Source organism: Fusarium graminearum, chromosome 3 (genome assembly GCF_000240135.3).
Source record: "Fusarium graminearum PH-1 chromosome 3, whole genome shotgun sequence".
Classification (NCBI taxonomy): Eukaryota; Fungi; Ascomycota; class Sordariomycetes; order Hypocreales; family Nectriaceae; genus Fusarium; species Fusarium graminearum.
This window is the reverse complement of record NC_026476.1, coordinates 6,773,585-6,793,223: the sequence shown is the minus strand read 5'-3', so window position 1 is coordinate 6,793,223 and position 19,639 is coordinate 6,773,585. Positions and strand designations below refer to the sequence as shown.

The window sequence follows — 19,639 nt, the reverse complement described above, 5'->3', positions numbered from 1 at the left end:
CCCGCGTAGTACTGGATCCCATCTCTACCTTGTCTTGTCTGGCTACCTAACCCACTGTTGCATAACACAACCACACCCACGTCGACATTTGACGACACCCACGTTCGAGTTCTAGCTCCAGCTCTCGCTCACACCCACGTTCTCACCCACGCCCCAAACCAGCACTATTCGCTGCATACCTGGCCTGGGTTTGCATTGTCTTGCTTGCAGTAGTCAACGGTTGCAATTTTTTTCTTCTCTTCTCTCTTATCCTCTCCTTTCTTCGCTCCAAGTCAAGACATTGCATTGTCGTCTTGACCGATATCACCCTCACACCAATCTTACCGCCGCATTCAAGAACATCTTCACCTTGACTCTCTTTACTTCCGGATCGGCTCGCTTCAATCCGTTTCTTTTACCCCACATCAACGCCTACCAAACCGCTTGTTGATTCTGTGGTGATCGATAAGATACCCTCCGAAATCGAATCAACTTGCCTGGTCGACGGTTGTACCCGAGACTTCAGCTCCAGGCTTAGACGGCTTTTCTGTCCATTGGTCAACCATAGGTTATTTTTGACTCAATTGGGCTCTGCCTTGCCCCATATCACATATACGTTTCTTACTTGACCTCAATTTCACGGTCTTGTATGTCCACCACATCAGCCATGCCGCCGAAAAAGAGCAACAACCTTCGGCGGCGCCCCGAGACGCCAATCCTCAACGTCGCTCAACTTCAAGCCCAAGTACAAGCCCAGGATGAACCTCTCACCGCCGACCCAAACTCGCCCCCAGAGACACCCACCACGTCGCCGCCTTTCTCTCGCAAAACCAGTCTAAAGCCACGGCGCCAACCTGACTTTCACGATTATTTCCAACCCTTGGACTCGGATCCTAACATCAGGCCAGTTGGCGATGGCCATCAATTCAGTTATCGACCTTCGCTGGGACCTGAGCAGCTGAGTCCTCGCTCTTCCTCCTCGTCCGGTATGGCCGACGACGACAGCAGCGATGAAGACAGCAGCAGCGAAGACGAAGACGAGTCGGCGAGCCCCAGCATACGCAGTATGGGAAACGCTACCGGCCCAGCTGTGTCTTCGCCAATTGATGATTCTGATGTTGACCTTGACAACGACACCGACAGTTCTAGTGATTCGGACACTTCTGAATCTGACTCAGATGCAGAGTCAGAAAAGTCCGAGGCTACTGATGAAGTCATGGCCTCTCATATCACTATTGAAACTACTGCGATGGTTGCTCACAATTTCACGCTCGAAGATGTTGACCCTATGGACAGCGATTGTGACGGATTGGATGTCTTACAGCCCACCGAGATCGAATCCAACCGCAGTCGCTCAAGGTCAAGGTCAAGGCATAGAAAGGAGCACAAAACTATGGTCAAGGATTTCCGAAACCTCAATTGCAGTAACGAAACGTCGGAAACCGAGCCAGGGGCTGACCCCGAAGGCGTGCCCGACGAAGAAGCGATATTCCTCAAGCACCGAGAACGACTTAAGAGGATCCGTCGAATGAGCATGGGTAGCAGCTTTGGCAAACGAACGCACAGCGAACTCAGCGATTCTGAAGACGATGGCGAGGGACTTGATGCCAACGAGGTCGGCTCTAGCGCACGTCGCATGCGGAGAAAGATGCACCGAACGAGTCTATTATTCCACGACCCCCCTCCTGCGCGAATCGAAGAACTCGAGGAACCTGACTCGAGTGAGGATGAGTTTGTGGCGCGGCATGAGCATCTAGCCAGGGAATTACCCTATTGGGCCATAGAAATTATGGAGATGGACTCAAGTTAGAGCTCGATTTACACAACATATCAGCTATAACAATCTTTAAGCTGCCCTGGCCATTATAGGCTTCACCATTAATGACATTACGAGGATAGGAGGCGACCAGGGGTCCCTCTGACGACGACGACTCACCTTTTTACAACACACACGAGCATGACACCGCCCGCACCGACCAGCCTGCCCCTGAGCCTGCCAGGGTTCAGCAGCGCCGGACCATTGATTGCTTTCGCCTCGGCCAAGCTCCACGGTTCATTCATGCGCTAAGCGTGTATCAAAGGATGAGGAGAATATTGAACGGATGAAATGATATCGGATGTTTTGCATAGAATTAGCATCGAGAATTAACGCAACAAGGCGAATACGGGATTGTCACATTGGATTCATCGGGATACCTTTAGACTATTACTATTTGTTACCTGTAAGCATAAGATGGATGACGTTTGAACATAGGAGAAAGGTCATGTATGTGGAGGAAAATGGGTAAAGTCTAGCAGGCGCTCAAGAGCGCTCCTTTGGCATTTAATCATGATTATCGAAGCAATATGAGATAGGGATAGATTGGAGTTTCCCATCCTGGTTGTGCCGCCTTTCGATGCATGCATCATGACATGTACACAATCGAAATGTCGGTGACCTCTATCAAGCAGCGGTGTTGTTAGCTCTTATGTCCCGTCCTTTTCTTTTTGCTACCAAAAGTAATTCCAGTTATGTAAGTGGCAGATACCTTGGTTTATTAGATCTTCAAGAACGGAGGTAAATCCAAGACACTGACTGTGCCTTGGATTGGTTTCTTCATGCGATGATGAATTGTGTCTCTGTTGGGACGTAGATCCGAGGAGGTTTTCTGTGAACCGCATCAGTGGTGAGCGTAGCATCAGTCATTAATTAAAGGCCATGGACCGACCTGTAGTCAGTATTTATAATGAAACCAGTAGGAAAGTAAAACAATTGCTCAATCTCACTTGTTGACGGTCAGGTCATGTTGTTTCAATCTTGTGAACAAGTCATCTTGAAGCGTGTAAGTCGCTGCTCGCGAGTGGAGTGCTTATCGATAAGAAGTGCCCGCGTTCATTGTTTTGAAACTCCACCATCGTCAATACAAGCTATCGATTCTTAGCATTCATTGCAATACATATTGAAAGTGTTCTTTTTCTCCATCAGAAATTCTTTGCATATATAAAAGCTGGCGTTGTATACTGGAGATAACCCTCTAGAGACGTTCCATTCCCTCTAGCGAAACCCGGCAATCTTGCACCATGTCGCTGATCTCGGCGCACCTCGAGCAGATTGGCTATTCCTGCCAGGGCATTAATGACCTACCGTAAGTTGCCAGCCCTTGCTTGATTGCCTATTACTTAACTCTTGCTTCTAGGTTTCCTCCGCCAAAAATCTTCACAAATGCCCTGCTTTCCAATCATGATATCACATCCATCATTCGTGACACCGAACCTCATGAGCGTGCCCTCTTCTCCGTACCACCGCCCCCTCCACCTTCAACGACCCTCAAACCCACCGAACCGGAGAAGAAGAAGTCCTCGAGTAGACGCCAGACTGTATTCAACGTAGCTTCGGGTGAGGTAACCACGGGCCCCCCACCGCGCACAGGTACACATCCTCGTCGACAGACCGCTGTGGCAGCTGTGCTGGGCGGCCAAATGCACGAGGAATTGCGGCGCGGAGAGTCAGATCGCAAAGGCGATGTGGACGTTAACGTCCTCCTTCGCGGAGCGGAGAAGCTCTGCGGTGTGTACGAGTTACCTGGTGCGCGGGAGCGCATTGCTACGCTGAGGAGTAAACATGCGCACGGGAAGAACACAGCGGCGTACTACGAGGCGCGAGTTCAGGAGCAAGCAGACCAGCTAGCTACTCTTGATCACCGGGACTACTTCGATGAAGAGGAAGAGGAAGAAGGCGATGTGTGGACTGAGGATGATTTGAGACTGGAGGAGGAAGAGGCTAAGGAGATGGAGGTCAAGAAGAGGGAGTTGCAGGTGAGACTGAGACAGATGGAGAAGGATCTGGGGGGATTGATGAGAATTTGAGAGCAATGATATGATACCCTTATGAGATATGAAGATGGTTTATTCCAAGGCGTCTATAATCTATCTAAGTCTAGTAATGTATGGCAGCTACACGTCTGCGGCAAGAGCTTCTTCTCGTGCCATAACCAGCTTTTCCAGAATATCCCCCACATCCTCTGCTCCCTGTATCATGAACTTGTCATTGATGATATATCGCGGTACACCTTTGATACCCAGTTTCTGCATCTCGGCAACCTCGGCATCAACTTCTTCACCCCCTTCGTCACTCTCCAGCCATTCCCTCGCCTCATCCTTATCAATGCCCGCCCTCTTGGCGGCGCCAATCAAGTCCCCCTTGCTCGTTATATTCCCTCCTTGTAGGAAGTACATTCTCATAATCTCTATTGCAACCTCCATCTCCAATCTAACTTTCCTCCCCAACTTCTCCAGCCGATGCGCATCTCTCGTGTTCCCAATTGTCGAGTCAAAGTTGAATTCAAGCCCTTCTCTCTTCGCAATGCTGTTAAGACGGGTCTTTACAGCGGGGACTTGATCAATGCCCCATTTGGATGCTATCTTGGACACGAAAGGTTGAGTGGATGCGTCAGCGTCGAGTTGGTAGGCGTGCCACTTTGTGAGAATTGTGTCGCTAGAGCAGACGGTTTTGAGATAGAGAGTTATGGCTTGGGAGAGGCGGAGGGCACCGATGAAGCACCATGGACAGACGGGATCTGAGATAACTTTTATCGAGATTGTAGGCATGATGATGATGTTTGAGCGAAGGGTGGTAAATCTCTGTTGCGAAGAGATATGATTTAATGAATGCAGGATACAAGAGTGAACCCCTTTGATTGTGATGAAAGTAAGGAATACAAGATCGGCTGCATCGAGTTATAACAACAACATCTTTGACATCTTAAATAATCTGTAAAGCCCAGGCAGACTTACACAGCTTCAAGGGGAGGGCGGAACTCCGCACGCTAAGCAGCAAACTCCGAACCCATCGTCCAGGGGGAAAAAATGCAACAATGAAATAAACTTTTCGATTTGTAATTCGTTCTCATTATTCATGCAGATGGAGATTCTTCCCCGGGTATCATGTTCATATCCAAAGTCTACCTATCTACTATGCTCTATGAGCCTCTACTGCGCTGTCTAGCATATGGCTCGCGTCTATGTACTCCTCTTGGCCGCTGTGAACGACCCTTAGGGCGATAATAGTCACCTTGTCCTCTTGGACCGTTCCGGTCACTTGCATGTTTGGATTTATCTTCGGGTTGATCTCTCCTTGAACTCGAGTTCGAGTTGCCTGCCTGCTCTGAGTCAACTCCAAGAGTGTTTGAGGTAGATGTCTCGTATTGGACAGCTCTATCCCAATCTGTCAATTTCGTGTATGGACTTCTGAGCCAAGCTCTTAACTCGTGTAAGAAGAGCCGCGTATTGTCTCTTCCCAAATAATCCAAAATCATCTCTTCGGCCTGGCCAGCGCTGCCCATAATATCCACAGACTTCAAAACGGCGATAATGTACTCAAGAAGAAACTCGGCATTATTGGCTCTTCGCTGTTCCATGGCATTCCTAGGGGCATTCGGGCTTGGCCTTGGCTCTGTCTCGTCGGCATCAGGATTCAAAAAGGGAAAGACCTGAAGCTCCCGCCGAATCCACATGCGCGCCCGCGATACCAATTCACTATCTGCGCAGAAAACAGCTGGAGTCAATTCACGATATCTGGACAGCCTATTGGTCCCTACGTGTTTCGAATATCGGTTGTGGCGATAGACATCTCTCCGGCGTGCGATCTCGTCTGATGGACTCAGGCTGGGTGTTTCGTACCGAGATCGGCGGGCATAAGGACGTCGCCGCGGAGGAAGTTGACGACGAAGAGAAGACGGCGCATACGGTCTATGATCAGATTGTTGCTTCTCGGGTTTTGGAGCAATTTTGGGAACGATATAGGTCTTTGCGACAGGTTCATCCAGTGCGTGGCGCACTTGAGAGACAACGGCTTTGCAGAGAGGGCATTTTGGTGACTGTTCAAGCCAGCTGAGCAGGCAGATGTAGTCGAAGTTTCGGTGATGACAAGGGATGGCTTCGCAGACTTCGGTTATGCTCTCGAGGCAGATGACGCAGCAGTCAGTGACGTCTTCGTCTTGCCGAGTCGCGATTTCGTCAAGAGTGCTTTGGAGGACTTGTCGCTGTAGATCGTCTGTAGGCTGTGCTACTTCCATAATCTGCAAAAAGTCGAAGAGATGTGATGCCTGTAGTGTCCCTGAGGTTTCAGTGGGAGTATCGAGTCTTCCAGCGCAAGACAGGGAAAGTATTGAAGCGACAGCGATGAGGATGAATAATACATGATCGATAATTTGAGGTGGGACTTAGTGGTGCTACAGCCTGAAGGTTAATTCCGCGCCCTGGCGTCTTCCTTTCCGATCCCCCACCCCGGCTCATAGACTACCTGTCATGACGATGTGGGGCTCGCGTCCTGCATTGTAATCAACGATGGCCTCTACGCGTTTTACGCGCTAGATTAATCGCGACACTCAATTCCACTATCCACATCCCTCAGTCACCTAGTCGACTCCTTGCTGTCTCTACGTTCTAAGTTCAGATCGCACAAACTTTGGAACTACACAATCATAAGTGCATGAACATGGATGAAGATACGAGAGCCGAATATGAAAGTACATCACAGCAATTGCGCATCGACCTAAAAACTTGGGAAACAGACTGGGCAAAATCACACGAGGGCAAGAAGCCAGGAAGAGGAGATATCAAAGCAAACGAAGACATTGGTATGGTCCCCCAGAACTACAGAGCAATCATTCTGTTGACAATTGGCAGCCGCGAAATACAAGCAATACAACAAGGTTCGAGATATTCTCTCGGGCAAAATATCACCCCCTTCGAAACATGCCCCCAAGTCCACAAAGCGAAAATCAGATGGTCTGTCGGCACAAACACCCATCAAACAGAACAAGCATATCGAAACTCCAGCCAAGAACCGCACCCAGAACCACGATGAGGACCTCATGAATACGCCAGCTATATCACGGAAACTGTTCAGTCCCACATCTGTAACCTCGGTTGGCCCGACACCGCAGCGAGATGGCCAGGTACTTGGGCTTTTCGATTTGCTGGTCGAGAAAGAGCTAGGAACACCGTCAAAGAAAGATTCTGCGACCAAGACGGGATCCGCCCGCAAGGTGGACGCAACTCCAAGCAAGAGGTCCGCGGCAACAGATGACGACGAAGACGAAAGGCTTGGCCGAACACCTATGTCGTCTAGCAAACGACAGCGACTGGACCACTTCTTGACTCCATTAAAGAATAAGGATGGAAACAAGGACGCTGCCACACCTTCCTCGGTTTCGAAGCTTCAATTTGACACACCGGCATTCTTGAAGCGTAATACTCTACCAGTTCTAGAGGAGAACGGTGATTTTGACGCCCCAGCTCCTTTACGGCTACCGCGTAAGCCATTTGCAAGAGGTCTCAGCGAGATTGTGGCAAGTCTACGGAAGGTTGAAGAGGAGAGCCTGGATGACGACCTTGATGCCTTGCGCGATATTGAGGATGGTGGAATGGGTGAACCGAAACCAAAGACACTTTTCCCATCCAAACCTAAGGACGACATACTGGTCGACGATAACGAAGCACGGCAACTGCCCCTCGGTGGATTTGATGACGAAGGTGTGTACGACAGCCCAGTGGAAGGAGACAATCCGACGAGGGTATACAAAAAGAAGGGCCAGAAGCGAACAACAAGAATGGCCAAGATGCGTCCAGTTCGGGTCAATAGACCCGAGAATATGGCAGCAAACCCCCAAAGTGATGTGGAGAATGATGAAATACAAGCTGGGGGTGAGGATGCTGGCTCTGATTTCGATGATATAGTTGAGAAGAAGCCCGCACAGAAGAAGGAGGGCACTGTCAAGAAGGCAGCCCGAAAGGTGAATGAGCTAGCTCATGCAAACTTCCAAAGATTGAAGCTTAGGAATCACGGAGCCAAGGGTGGACCAGGCATTAACAGCCGATTCCGCCGAAGAAAGTAACGAGAACATTCTTGGTTTGGCACATGAGTTATCATGAGATGCATTATACGGCGTTCTGGTTCAAAGGGTATACCAACAGATGAGAAGAGGCAATGCATTGGTGGTTATATTGTATAGTAAAAATGAGCGTTAGAGAAGAATTTAACATGATCTTAGTTCTTAACGTATCTGTTTGCTGTACGCCTGTGTGGTTACTCGACCTTGGTTCAGCCTATCCTCATGAAGTGATTGCCATGTCCGAGCTTCTAGAAGGAGTTTCTGTACAAGGGAGGTGGAAGCAAGCCTCATGCCAGTGATGGTTTTAGCCATTCAGGGGTTAGCGCTGTCCTTCCCGGCGGCTAGGCACTACGGAAGTCACTGTGGAAGTCCAAGTTTGGTAGCCATTCAATGCTTGTCTTTTAATGCTTTCACTCTAACCTACCTATCAAACAAAGAAACGCGATAGAGCCAAACTGCACCACATGTTTCCTTCTTTCTTTTCGTTTTTTGCAACGATTTAGACGCAAGCCTCTCTTGTCTTTCTTTGTTCTCGTCAACTCAGAATTTGCATTGTTTGGGTCCGCGCGCATCTCGCTATTTGTTGAGCACTTCGCAATTTTTAGTAATCACCATTTGCGACTCATCCCATTCGACTCCAGTCCCTTGTTCTATGGACAAGATTAAAGTCAAGTCTTGTAATTTCGGGAAGAGCGTTCGTTACTGCTGGGCTCATCATAATCGCTTGTCTATTACGAAGCCAGATCAGCCAGATCAAGTTTGCTCAAATTTTGACTTTCCTTCGAATCAAGCTTTTCACATACATGGTGCATATTCATTAACATAGGACGAGGCGTCCGATATGCCGGTAAGATGAAAAACCCGGAAGCAATGAGTTGTGGTCGTTAATCCTTTCCAGCATATCGATCTGGACGAAGATGATGGGATTGACATCCCACCAGAAGTGTTAGCTAATCCCAACATAGACTGGATGACATCCTCGAATCAGAATCACGGCTTTGTTGTTGATGATGTGTTTGAGGACGCTTTTGCTCCGCAAGAGTCGTATACCAACACCGATCATGGGACGCCTAAGATGTGGACCAAACTTGGTGAGATGGAGGATGAGGAGGACGACCGCATGAGCGTGATGGAACAGGTTGATCTATCTTCAATGTCGCCTGCTCCGAGTCCACCCAATTATGACTCGGGTCCCGGAGACCTTTTCGAGGGCATAGACGTTGAAATGCTCGATGATATCGAGCCAGAGATGACGATAGAAGAAGATTTTGGGCTCGCAGTTGATCAATCCGGTGCCACAGCTGAGTTATTGGAACAGGAGGATGGCACCGCGGTCAAGGTTGATACACCGGACCTTCCTTTGAGTAACTCTGTCAGAGTCGAGGTTCCCGACGCTTTGTTCGTAATCCCACAGTCGTTTTACGAGCCCTTTGAGCCTGGTGTGCCAATCGACAGAGAATATAAGGTCGTCGCCCAACTCCTGGAAGCAGCGATACAGGAAGGTCAAGACGCCGATGACTTCATTGAATTCGAACTCAACGACTTTGCCATTTACAGCAAGCGCCCGAGATATGAGCATGAGATGTGCTCGCTGCATCATCTAGACACAAAGTCAGGCCACAGCAACTTGTACTTTGACGGGAAGTTGAACGTAGGAGATGCGGCCTTCTTTGTTCGGCACGTACCCATACGAGCTTTGCCGATTGGCGATTACGGCACTTTGTCTAAGCACACGTTACGCGATCAAATATGGGTTCAGTCAGCTATGAACCTCAAGAAAAACATCTACTACCGACTAAATCGTCCCGCCAAAGAGTACCGCCGTTTCTTCGACCCATTCCTGTGGGTTGCCGACCTCGCCAAACACTTTGTGGACTATCTTAAGGTGATGGGAGAAAACAAACAAGATGTCACAATTTTCCATTTCCGCTCAACTTTCAGCAATTGGCTAGCCAAGACGCACAATACAGATCCTGTCTTTGCATCATGGAGAGAACAGCATCCAAGTGCCGACTTTCGAACCTCTATCGTTGCGAACCTAGCTTTCTTGCACAAGGAAGCTATCGGCGTGCTGGACTATGCTGGGACCTATCATCACACCTTGTGGGCTGAGACATGGGAGTTTCGACAGTATGAGCGCCTTACAAAGACTAAAGAAAGCGATAAGGAGGCGCGTTCAAAGCCACCCAGGTCTGCAAGTCGAACGCCGTCTTCTGCAGATCAAGTAGATTGTGACCAGGGAAAGAACGCCACAGACGTTCCCCAAACCATCGTCACTCAGTATATCTATGATTGCTTCAACCATCTACCTTTTGGTGATATTCTTGAGGCTATGTCACTGAGTGATGAGACGGAGTTACTACGAAATGAACTGATACAGAAGCGACACCTCGAGCTCCCAGCGCCCCTTCACCAAAATGCTAAAAATGTCTCAACGGCTGGCCAACAGCAAATTAAAGACATCCAACCTGGCGACACCATCTCGACGCAGAGAGATGGTGCGGATTCTGGCACAAAATGGCGGCGTGATCTTTCGCATGGTTTCAACGACGTTGACCGTTGGCTCGCCCTTGTGCAGCGCGTGCGTGTTAGCAAGAAGGGCGTCCGGGCTTTCGATGTAATTTGGTACTATAGGCCTGTCGACACCCTCTGCGCCCTGATGAAGTACCCATGGAATAACGAGCTATTCCTCTCTGATCATTGCTCTTGTGATGAGCCTTCTAAGATCTCCGAAGATGAAATCATGGGTGTCCACGAGGTTGAGTTCGAAGGAACGTCGAACACCGAAGCGGAGTTCTTCTGTCGCCAAACTTATGTCGTTACTGAGCGAAAATGGATAACCCTTGAAAAAACTCATCTCCATTGCTTACATCAGAGGAAAACTACCCAGGCACCACTTTATCAACCGGGCGAGACCCGGCTCATCATGCTTGATAAGGCGAGTGGTCGATCTGAGCCTTGCGAGTTCATAACCTTTTATGACGAGGATGGCACTGGCATTTACAGATTCCGGCGACTCCTGAGGAGACATCAAGTTGACCCCCAGACACCTAATGCTCAGCCGAATGAGCTGGTGTATAGCGAGAACCTCATTGAAGTAAAGAATCGACGCATTCTTGAACCTTGTTATGTCCGTTTTTTCAAAGCACAAGAGACGATACCAACACCCTACGATCGCGATGGTGTGGGCAACTTTTTCTACATTACACATGAAGAAGTCATTGATGCAGAGACTACTGCAAAATCATATCTTCCTCTCGAGGCATTGCCATCTTCATTGCGTCAAGGGCACAATCCTTCTGAGCCTCTGCAAAAGTTACGTGGGCTTGATCTTTTCTGCGGAGGCGGAAACTTTGGCCGCGGCCTAGAGGACGGAGGTGGTATCGAGATGCGGTGGGCGAACGACTACGATGGAAAGGCCTTGCATACATACATGGCTAATACTTCGGGTCCTGATGCGGTACATCCATTCTTGGGCTCGATCGACGATATGCAACGTTTTGCTATCCAAGGCAAGTTTGCAGAGAACGTCCCTCCGGTTGGAGACGTTGATTTTATCTCTGGTGGCAGTCCTTGTCCAGGCTTTTCTCTCTTGACCAACGACAAAACCACTGTCGCACAGCGAAAGAATCAATCCCTCGTTGCGGCTTTCGGCTCCTTCATCGACCTCTATCGCCCCCGGTATGGTCTCCTCGAGAATGTCCCCGGCATCATTCAAAGTAAAGCCACTCGTGATCAAGACGTGTTCAGCCAACTCATCTGCGCAATTGTGGGACTTGGGTATCAAACTCAGTTCTCTTTCCTCGATGCTTCTTCCTGCGGGTCCCCTCAGCGTCGCTCCCGGGTCTTTGTTGTGTTTGCCGCACCAGGTCACCATCTTCCTCAGCGACCGCATATCACGCATGCTCATCCAGAGCATACCAGGAATTATGGACTTGGCAGCACCCCCACTGGTGATCCAATGGCGGAACGAATCATGCCCATTGCTACCCCTTTCGATTTTGTCTCTGCTCGTGCCGCAACCGCCGGCCTTCCCCCAGTCTACGACTCTAAGCCAGATATCTGCGTCTCATATCCCGATCATCGCGTATCTATAGGCATGACGAGCAATCTTCGTAACAAGATCAGTCTCATCCCCACACGACCCTGGGGCATGAATTTTGCCCAGGCATGGTTCGGTCTAGACTGCAAGCAGGCTGGCTCGGGCGTTCTCTCGCCTGCCGACCGTCTCGTCTTCCCCGAAGAAGGCAAAACGTCGTTGACTCGGGGAGGCGCTACTTCCAACGCATACGGCCGACAGCGCCCCGACCGTCTGATCGAGACAATCGTGACAAGTCAAAGCCCGAGTGATGCAAAGAATGGCCGAACGATACACTGGTCTGAGAACCGTGTCCTGACAATTATGGAGGCGCGCCGAGCACAAGGTTTTCGCGATCACGAGGTCTTGCTGGGTAATCCGGCAGACCAATGGAAGATTGTCGGAAACAGTGTCGCGCGAGAGGTGGCGGTTAGTCTAGGCGCTGTGTTTCGCGAGGCTTGGGCGCAGAGTCTTGCAGATGAGCACCATGCTGAAAGCGATGTTGGGGTTGCCACTACTGCCAGGGGCTCTTCAAAAGCGCCAGTCCGTGAAGGAGTTGAAGTCTCGCCATCCATGAGCGTTGATAAGCCCACTTTTGAGTCGGCATCTTCCAGCAACAAAACCCCCCGTTCGCGCAAATCACGAAGTCAGTCTCGCAAGAGCCAGACCACACCGACGCCAGGCCCCGATCGTTCATCAAGTTCGAAACGTAGCTCTATCGCCATCGAGGTACGCGTGTCAAAGTCACCAAAGTCTGAGAAAGACGACTCGCCCAGCAGAGGGACATCCGTGGCCTCTAGCCGTACCAGACCAAGTCAGCTGAGGCACAGCGTTTCAAATGAGTAGTTTTTGTACAATTGATGTCAGGCAACGACCAGACAGAGACTTGTTGGTTTTTTATCATGTAACTAACGCCATGTTGATATTACCCATTTTTTCGGTGGTCGGGAAATCGGAGGAGTCCATGATACAGACAGAGAGAGTATTTATTTGTAAATTAGTATGGTTCGGCTCACGCGATACCCAGGAACTACGTTTTGCAAAAATAGAATGTCATTAACGTCGTCATAACCAAATCGCTATTTACATTGAGGCTGTCGCAAGGGGGAAATGATACCCTAGAACTCCAAAACAGCCTTACGCTGATAATTTTCAAACCCATGATACATCGTCTTGTCCCCAATAACAGTCGAACATAGTGTAGATGCTTGAATCAAAACACAACACTTCACGTATCTCTCCTGCCAGTAATCTGGTCCCCTTTACTCCGAGGTCTCAAGGTCCTTAAGCGTCATCACCTTAGCACCCATGGGAGCCTGGACTCCAGGCATCCTAATGCTGGCATAAGGGACGCCAGATGCTTTTCCAAGTATAGTCACCAATTGGCGGCCTGTGACAAACAAGTCTTTGCCGGTGAAGTTATTGATCGCACATTCTTTGAAGATCTGGGCAATCAGTTGTTCGCCGAGAGTTTCAATACTGCGGCCACTCGCCCATCCCTTATCATTACTCAGACGTTGCAGAAGGGAGAACAGAGACGTGCGGATACTAGTCTCCATCTCGGGCGTTGACTGGATAGTAATGCCGACTTTTCCAACAACCTGTCTGAGCTGCTCGATACACTGTTCGGTTCGCATAGGACGGAAAGTGAATTCGGTAGCAAATCGACTCTTGATTCCTTGGTTACTGCGCAGAAGTCGGTCCATGTCCTCTTCATAGCCTGCCAAAACGATGATAAGCTTGCGCGCAAACTGTGGCTTCGTCACTGCATCCACTAGCTCGCTCACTGCCTCTTCAGCGAATGATCCGCGACTACCGTTGAGTCTGTAGGCCTCGTCGATAAAAAGGACTTTACCGAGAGCCGATTCAAGTAGACGACGAGTCTTGGGACCAGTTTGGCCACAATACTCGCCAACAAGCTGCGACGCTGAGGCATCTATAACATCAGGTGCGGCAAGCAAGCCCATGTTGTAAAAGATTTCGCCGAGTTTCCGTGCGGTCGACGTCTTTCCAGTTCCAGGAGGTCCCTTGAAGACATAGGTGAATGGCACGTACGGCCGTGGGTCAACATTGCGCATCCGCATACCTTGTACCATGTACTGGTATGATTCGAACTTGGAAATGATCTCTTCGAACCCAACAAACTCATCAAACAGTGCCCGGGTGTTTTCCACAGCATGTGATAAGCGGTCATAGTCGGCATCAAAGTCCTGAGGTTCCAGAGGAACAGCGTCAAGATCTTCGTCATCAGACTTTTTCTCTTTAGCAATGCGACGGGACCGGGCCAGAATGGCCTTTGACAGCAGGTTGTCCACCTCGCCTCCATTGCCAAAGTTTGGTCGAACGGAAGCTCGCTTCAAGACCTCCATGGCAACTTCTCGCGCCTTTTCGGTGGTGATCAGCTTCTCCTTTGCTAACTTGAGGTCCAATACTTTGCCCAGTGTCTCCTCGCTGAAGTTTTCGAAAACAAATGCTGCGTCCAGGGGAAACCTTCGTGCCAGACCAGGATTTGTGTTTGCGTACATCTCCTTCATCTGCTCTGGGTACCCGCAGAGGATGACGCATCGGTCCTCTCCAGCGGCACCAGTAACCTCTGCCACAATGGTATCGATGATAGCGCCTCTGAAGTCGCCGTTCTTAGAGCTACCGCTGCTACCATTCGTACCAGGGTCAAGCATATGTGCATCGTCAATGATCAAGACATTTCCCTTGGCTTCTCGCAACGCCTCTTTAGTGTTGTTCTCAGAACCTCCGATATAGCGGTCCAGGAGATCTGCTGGGGTCTTGATAATGACATCGCCCTTTGATAGAAGTCCAAAGTCTGCGAGAACTTTACCATAAAGCTTTGCGACTGTAGTTTTACCGGTGCCAGGCGGTCCCAAGAAAACACGATTGGGGGAAACATGCAGGGGATCATCACCGCGCATCTCTCTGATGAAATTTTGGTTTACTTGGCTTACCACAGAGAGAATAGATTCCTTCACATCGTCCAGACCGACGAGTTCTTGGAGCTCCTTCCAGGCAGGGCTCTTGTCAGGACCAAGCGAGGGTCTGTTGCCCAAGAGGTCATCCTTTGTGATCAGGTAATCCTCCAAATAATTACCGGTCTTTCTGGCTTGTATGAAACGTTCAAGTTGTCGTCTGCAGGCTTCGAGGAATGCCTTTTTGACAGGCCAAATGTTGCCAAAGGTCTTGTCATTAGCGTCCGACGTGATTCTTCGGATCAGAATCTTGACATAGAGGCCGTCATAGCCACCCTCGACTTCCATCCTATTTTTGAACCATTTCCGCATCATGCCATGGAAAACCATTCGCAGCTCGTGGGCAGTGTAGTTCGGCAATTTTAGAATGGGAAAGTGACTCGAAACCTCGGCACTATAGCCCATCAAGTCTGATAGGCCCCATTCGCCATTGCCAGCGAAAATCAATACTACTTTCCCGGGTAGATCTTGGGACCTGACATAAAGACTCCAGAGGTTGCTGTCGTCGCCGTTCATCAGATGAGCGTGGTCAATGATGGCAATCTAGGCAAGTCAGTGTTATGTTTTTTCTGTAAGAATTCTCTCACTTACACAGCCGCCACACGCATTGCAGGTGTTGTGGATCGTGGCCAACGTTGATGTTTTAGACAAGTTGTATGCCGAGAATCGGTTGATACCTGCGAAGACGCCAGACTTCTTGACAACCCCGAGAGATATAAGGTATTTAGCATAGAGTCGGGACAGCATCGTCTTGCCAGTACCCTCGTTGCCCATGAAAACCACATCGAAGTTTTCCTTGCTCAAATCGGTTTCACGTCTTTGGGCGGCCTTTACTTTGGCTCTTGTCTGTAGGAAGAAAGCCTTGGCTTCCTCCAAACCCGGTAGAGACATGATTCGGTCCAGGTATTTGTTTTCTACTTTTTCTACCGTTTTCTGTCGCAGCCATTCAATTCTCGACGGGGATTCGTCTTGGCAGTCTTCGGGTTCTAGGCCGTCAATCGATTCGTTGTCAGAGTCGTCGTTCTCTTCAAGATGAGACCTTCTGTATAAAGTTAGTAAATGGGTTTTGAAGCGATTGGCGATTCCGTGTTCAGCTTACTCAATTTCATCGAGAAGCTCTTCCATGTTGTTGCAAAGCCTGAGGAATTCTGGCTCTGCTAACACGGGAGGCTCCTCTTCGACCGCAGGTGCATCCTCAGATTCCGAATCAGAATCATCTTCGGTTTCGTAAGGAATATCGCCATACAACTTCCCAAGGCCAAAGACATCCATGTCCTCATCAACAGCATCTTGGTCATCCTCCACGATGGGCTCTGTCGAAGGGATTACAAGCTTGGAACGACAACGCCTCCTTCTCAGCCGGCGGCGGGGCTTGCGACTGGGAAGCAGGCCGAGAAGGCGGCTCACAAGGAAACGGGGTTCATCTGTCATAAAGCCTCGTGCCCATGGAGGATACGTGGATTTGGGCTTGAGACCCAGGAGCCAAGAGACGGAAAAGTTGATATCTGTTGATTCAAACTCCATCATTGCATTGAAGCTGATATGTTTGCTCTAAGATAAAGCTATAAGTCCCAAAGTGGGTGAAGCACTGGTTAACCAGCGGGGTTATGCAGATGAAGTCGCTGTCGTAGTAAATCGGTGAGCACGCAAGATCCGGCGATGGGGATACGGAAGCCGGAGCGGGGGTGGGGATGGTGATGGGAGGACTAAGTGTGATGGGCGAGGAGATCGGGTGCGGCGATGGTAGCGATACGAGAGATACAGGGAAAGGGAGATGTGGGGTGCGGTTGAGAGATAAGGCACGTCGAAGAAGAGGAAGCTATCAAAACTTGGGTTGTGTTAGAAATATTGAAGGGAGGAAAATAGTTGGAAAAGAAGAAGAGGTCCAAAGTAAGGCTGAGGAGAAAGAACAGTAGCTGGCAGCTGCCTGCCTAGGTGGTTGTTTGAGGTTGACTGACTACAGGCAACCAATAGCTCGTACAGCACAGTAAGACGGGGTCTAACGTTACTAAGTGCCATGGATGCCTTGACCTTGAGGTTGGGGTAGGTAGGGGTAAGCGATAGGACAATACGGATGGGTACCCAGGATTGAATTGGATCCAAGCTTTTCCATCTTGACTGGCTATAGTGTTCTTCTCCTGGATAGGTACTACCTGATAGCTATATATTTCCTCTTGCATGGCCTCTACGGTCCTTGGATATCTCATTGCTGACACTATTGCTGTGTCTTGTTGACCGTGCAAATGTTGAGGTTTCAGGGCACGACGACCCTGAACTCGAAATATGATAAAACAATCACCCGGCGTGGACTAGACTAGGAACTTAGTCTAGGTTGGTAGTCTAAGTCAACTCTTAGCTGCCACTCAGGTAGGCCAAGTCGCCTAGCTCCTCCTCTACTTTGTCAGTCTGCCTGCAACAGAGAGGTTGCCTCATGCACTGCCACGGGACAATGACACATTGGATGGGGAATGAGTCGTCTATGGAGTGCCTCGAAAAGTGTACAGTCAGTTAATTGGCTGCTGTTGTCTGCGAAAGCTTGGTTTCGCGCATTGCAAGACATGTATGTACTAGGTAGCTTGCCATTGACGGTTGAGGTTGAACAAGGGGGGGTCTTTGATGGGGCTGTTAGGAATCTAACAAGAGTGGTTGCTAGAAAGACGTTGAAAACTCTTTGCTCCCACCTCAGGTGACATATCCATGAAATCAATAATCCTGCCATCTTTAGCTGAGCCTGTTCCGCATCATGATACAGATCTCGGCCAATACTTCGCTTATCCATCGAGTCACTCTCGTCAAGGCGTTATCGTCCATATTATCAACCTGACAAGGCTGAATTGAAACGCGAATCAACGACCAATCATTCCATTCAACGTGCCAACACAGATCCGACCCATCGCTGCCGAGCTGCATCCCGCGGGGGGGATTAGGGTCCACCGGCTGCCGAGAGCCAGCCAAATGCTGGCCAGATAGCGGTGATAGTCCATTGTATGCGCCAGGATTTAGGCGATGGCTGTGGAGATGGTTCGCCTTGCCGTGGTCAGTGGCGGGGCCTCAAAAGGCAACTGTATCAAGGCAATAACAATTGTTTGGGGGGAGGGCAAAGATGGGCTTGAAGACGGGAAGCAATATTGATATCATATCAACACATATATCCCACTTTGTGTATCTACTACCTCCAAAACGCCCCCAAGCTTACGGTGGCCAAGGCTACCTGATGGAGGGGACCCTGAGCATGAAAATTGTCAACTCAGCTGATAGTCACTGGAATCGACGTGTAACTTGTCGGGAACATGTCAGCGGCTGAACAAGAGTGAGGCGGTTTCTTGCTACAAATAAACAGCTGAACATAGATTGCTCTACCACACAATAAATAACTTCAATTTTTACTCAAACACTAACACTTCTCACTATCATGTTGGCCTCGAATTGAGCCGTGGCCAAACAGACAAAACATCGCCAGGGTTTCATTTTCAGTCTGCTACTCACTTTATCCACAAATCCCCACGGTACTGACCAAAGGCTGGCCTGAACTACCGGGGCCAAACACGCAAGCACCGGACGAGGATCAATAGGGTCTTTTTACGGGGTACCCAATCCCATTCTCCAATAAAGTGGTGATATTTGTACAACTTGCGGCTCCGGGCTACCCTGGACCTGTCGGCAATGACCTGACTTCCAACCTCAACCTGCATTTTGACACATGTACGGATGCCTACTATACATCTAGATAGGTAGTAATTAAAGATTTAGTAGCCAGTATAACCGTATCTATAGTAATGACCTTGGTTCTCACGGCATAGGACCCAAGGTGTTCAACTTCTTGGTCATCTCACCCAGGGCATGATTCTAACAGGTACCTAGATGAACTATTATCATGAGCCATTCCATTGTCCTCCTCCCTCCTCTCAAAAGTTGCCAACAAACTATCCATAATCTGGTATCGGAACGACTCGACGTCCAACTATGGTCGAAACCAACTAGGAGTCCATCAACACATAGTCAAGGCCAAGCTCAAATTAGCATTAAGGATAGTTTCTATTCGGCACCGGCCGTGAACGAACAAGCACCGTAGACGAACCAATGCCAATACATTCACACGGAACTCAGAGCTTGCAGTTCCTGATAGAGCTGACCAAAGTAATTTTTAAGTCCTACCTATGCTGTGGCAGAAAGACTAACATGGCAGCCAATACAGGAGAAAATCTCTTGCCAACTCGCCAACATGGACAGTCACATAAACGCATCTTGTGAAAGAATACTCACCACGTACACTGTCTTTGATAACCGTGTCCCTTCAACCCCGTGACACCTTTGATCGTCGTTCTTGACAACCGCCTGACGCCCAGTTCCGGAAAAGCTCCGCGCAGTTTTATATTGGTTGAACTGTGAACTTGGTTGCTTACTGAAGTGAAATGTCATAAATGACAGATATAACTAGATCAAGCCTCATTAATCATGGCTCATTACTCAGAGACGATGTTGTGGCAGGAACCATTCTGACATATCTGCTGGCTCACTTCCGGTTCAACACAAAACAAAGAGTACATCTTAAAATACAATGGCCTGGTGTTCCAACACAATAGCTTAATTAATACAACTGCTTGACTTCTAGCATCACCCGTAACTATATATACGGTCTTGTGATATCGTCAATATGCTCTTAGCAAGTGAGTGAGATGTCTCAGGTTTTGCTTTGAAGAAATGTCTGATATCGTCATCTCATGCAC

General features: G+C 49.2%; 6 protein-coding genes across 6 annotated transcripts; 4 read left to right on the top strand and 2 right to left on the bottom strand.

Moving 5' to 3' along the window:
• Nucleotides 1–646: 646 nt before the first annotated feature.
• Nucleotides 647–1,789, top strand: FGSG_10763 (uncharacterized protein; the record flags this gene model as incomplete). The annotated part of the gene is made up of 1 exon (XM_011327340.1): nt 647–1,789. One exon carries the CDS (start codon nt 647–649, stop codon nt 1,787–1,789), a length of 1,143 nt encoding a protein of 380 aa, XP_011325642.1.
• Nucleotides 1,790–3,039: 1,250 nt separating this feature from the next.
• FGSG_10764 (uncharacterized protein) lies at nt 3,040–4,185 on the top strand (the record flags this gene model as incomplete). Its single annotated transcript, XM_011327339.1, has 3 exons — nt 3,040–3,104; nt 3,156–3,774; nt 3,913–4,185. The coding sequence occupies 3 exons, from the start codon at nt 3,040–3,042 to the stop codon at nt 4,183–4,185; spliced, it is 957 nt and encodes a 318-aa protein (XP_011325641.1).
• A 752-nt stretch (nt 4,186–4,937) lies between these two features.
• On the bottom strand, nt 4,938–6,032 carry FGSG_13922 (uncharacterized protein; the record flags this gene model as incomplete). The annotated part of the gene is made up of 1 exon (XM_011327338.1): nt 4,938–6,032. One exon carries the CDS (start codon nt 6,030–6,032, stop codon nt 4,938–4,940), a length of 1,095 nt encoding a protein of 364 aa, XP_011325640.1.
• Nucleotides 6,033–6,454: 422 nt separating this feature from the next.
• On the top strand, nt 6,455–7,856 carry FGSG_10765 (uncharacterized protein; the record flags this gene model as incomplete). The annotated part of the gene is made up of 2 exons (XM_011327337.1): nt 6,455–6,596; nt 6,646–7,856. 2 exons carry the CDS (start codon nt 6,455–6,457, stop codon nt 7,854–7,856), a joined length of 1,353 nt encoding a protein of 450 aa, XP_011325639.1.
• An 838-nt stretch (nt 7,857–8,694) lies between these two features.
• On the top strand, nt 8,695–12,777 carry FGSG_10766 (uncharacterized protein; the record flags this gene model as incomplete). The annotated part of the gene is made up of 2 exons (XM_011327336.1): nt 8,695–8,700; nt 8,752–12,777. 2 exons carry the CDS (start codon nt 8,695–8,697, stop codon nt 12,775–12,777), a joined length of 4,032 nt encoding a protein of 1,343 aa, XP_011325638.1.
• A 416-nt stretch (nt 12,778–13,193) lies between these two features.
• On the bottom strand, nt 13,194–16,436 carry FGSG_10767 (uncharacterized protein; the record flags this gene model as incomplete). The annotated part of the gene is made up of 4 exons (XM_011327335.1): nt 13,194–14,732; nt 14,892–15,248; nt 15,504–15,954; nt 16,012–16,436. 4 exons carry the CDS (start codon nt 16,434–16,436, stop codon nt 13,194–13,196), a joined length of 2,772 nt encoding a protein of 923 aa, XP_011325637.1.
• Between the last annotated feature and the right edge of the window lie 3,203 nt (nt 16,437–19,639).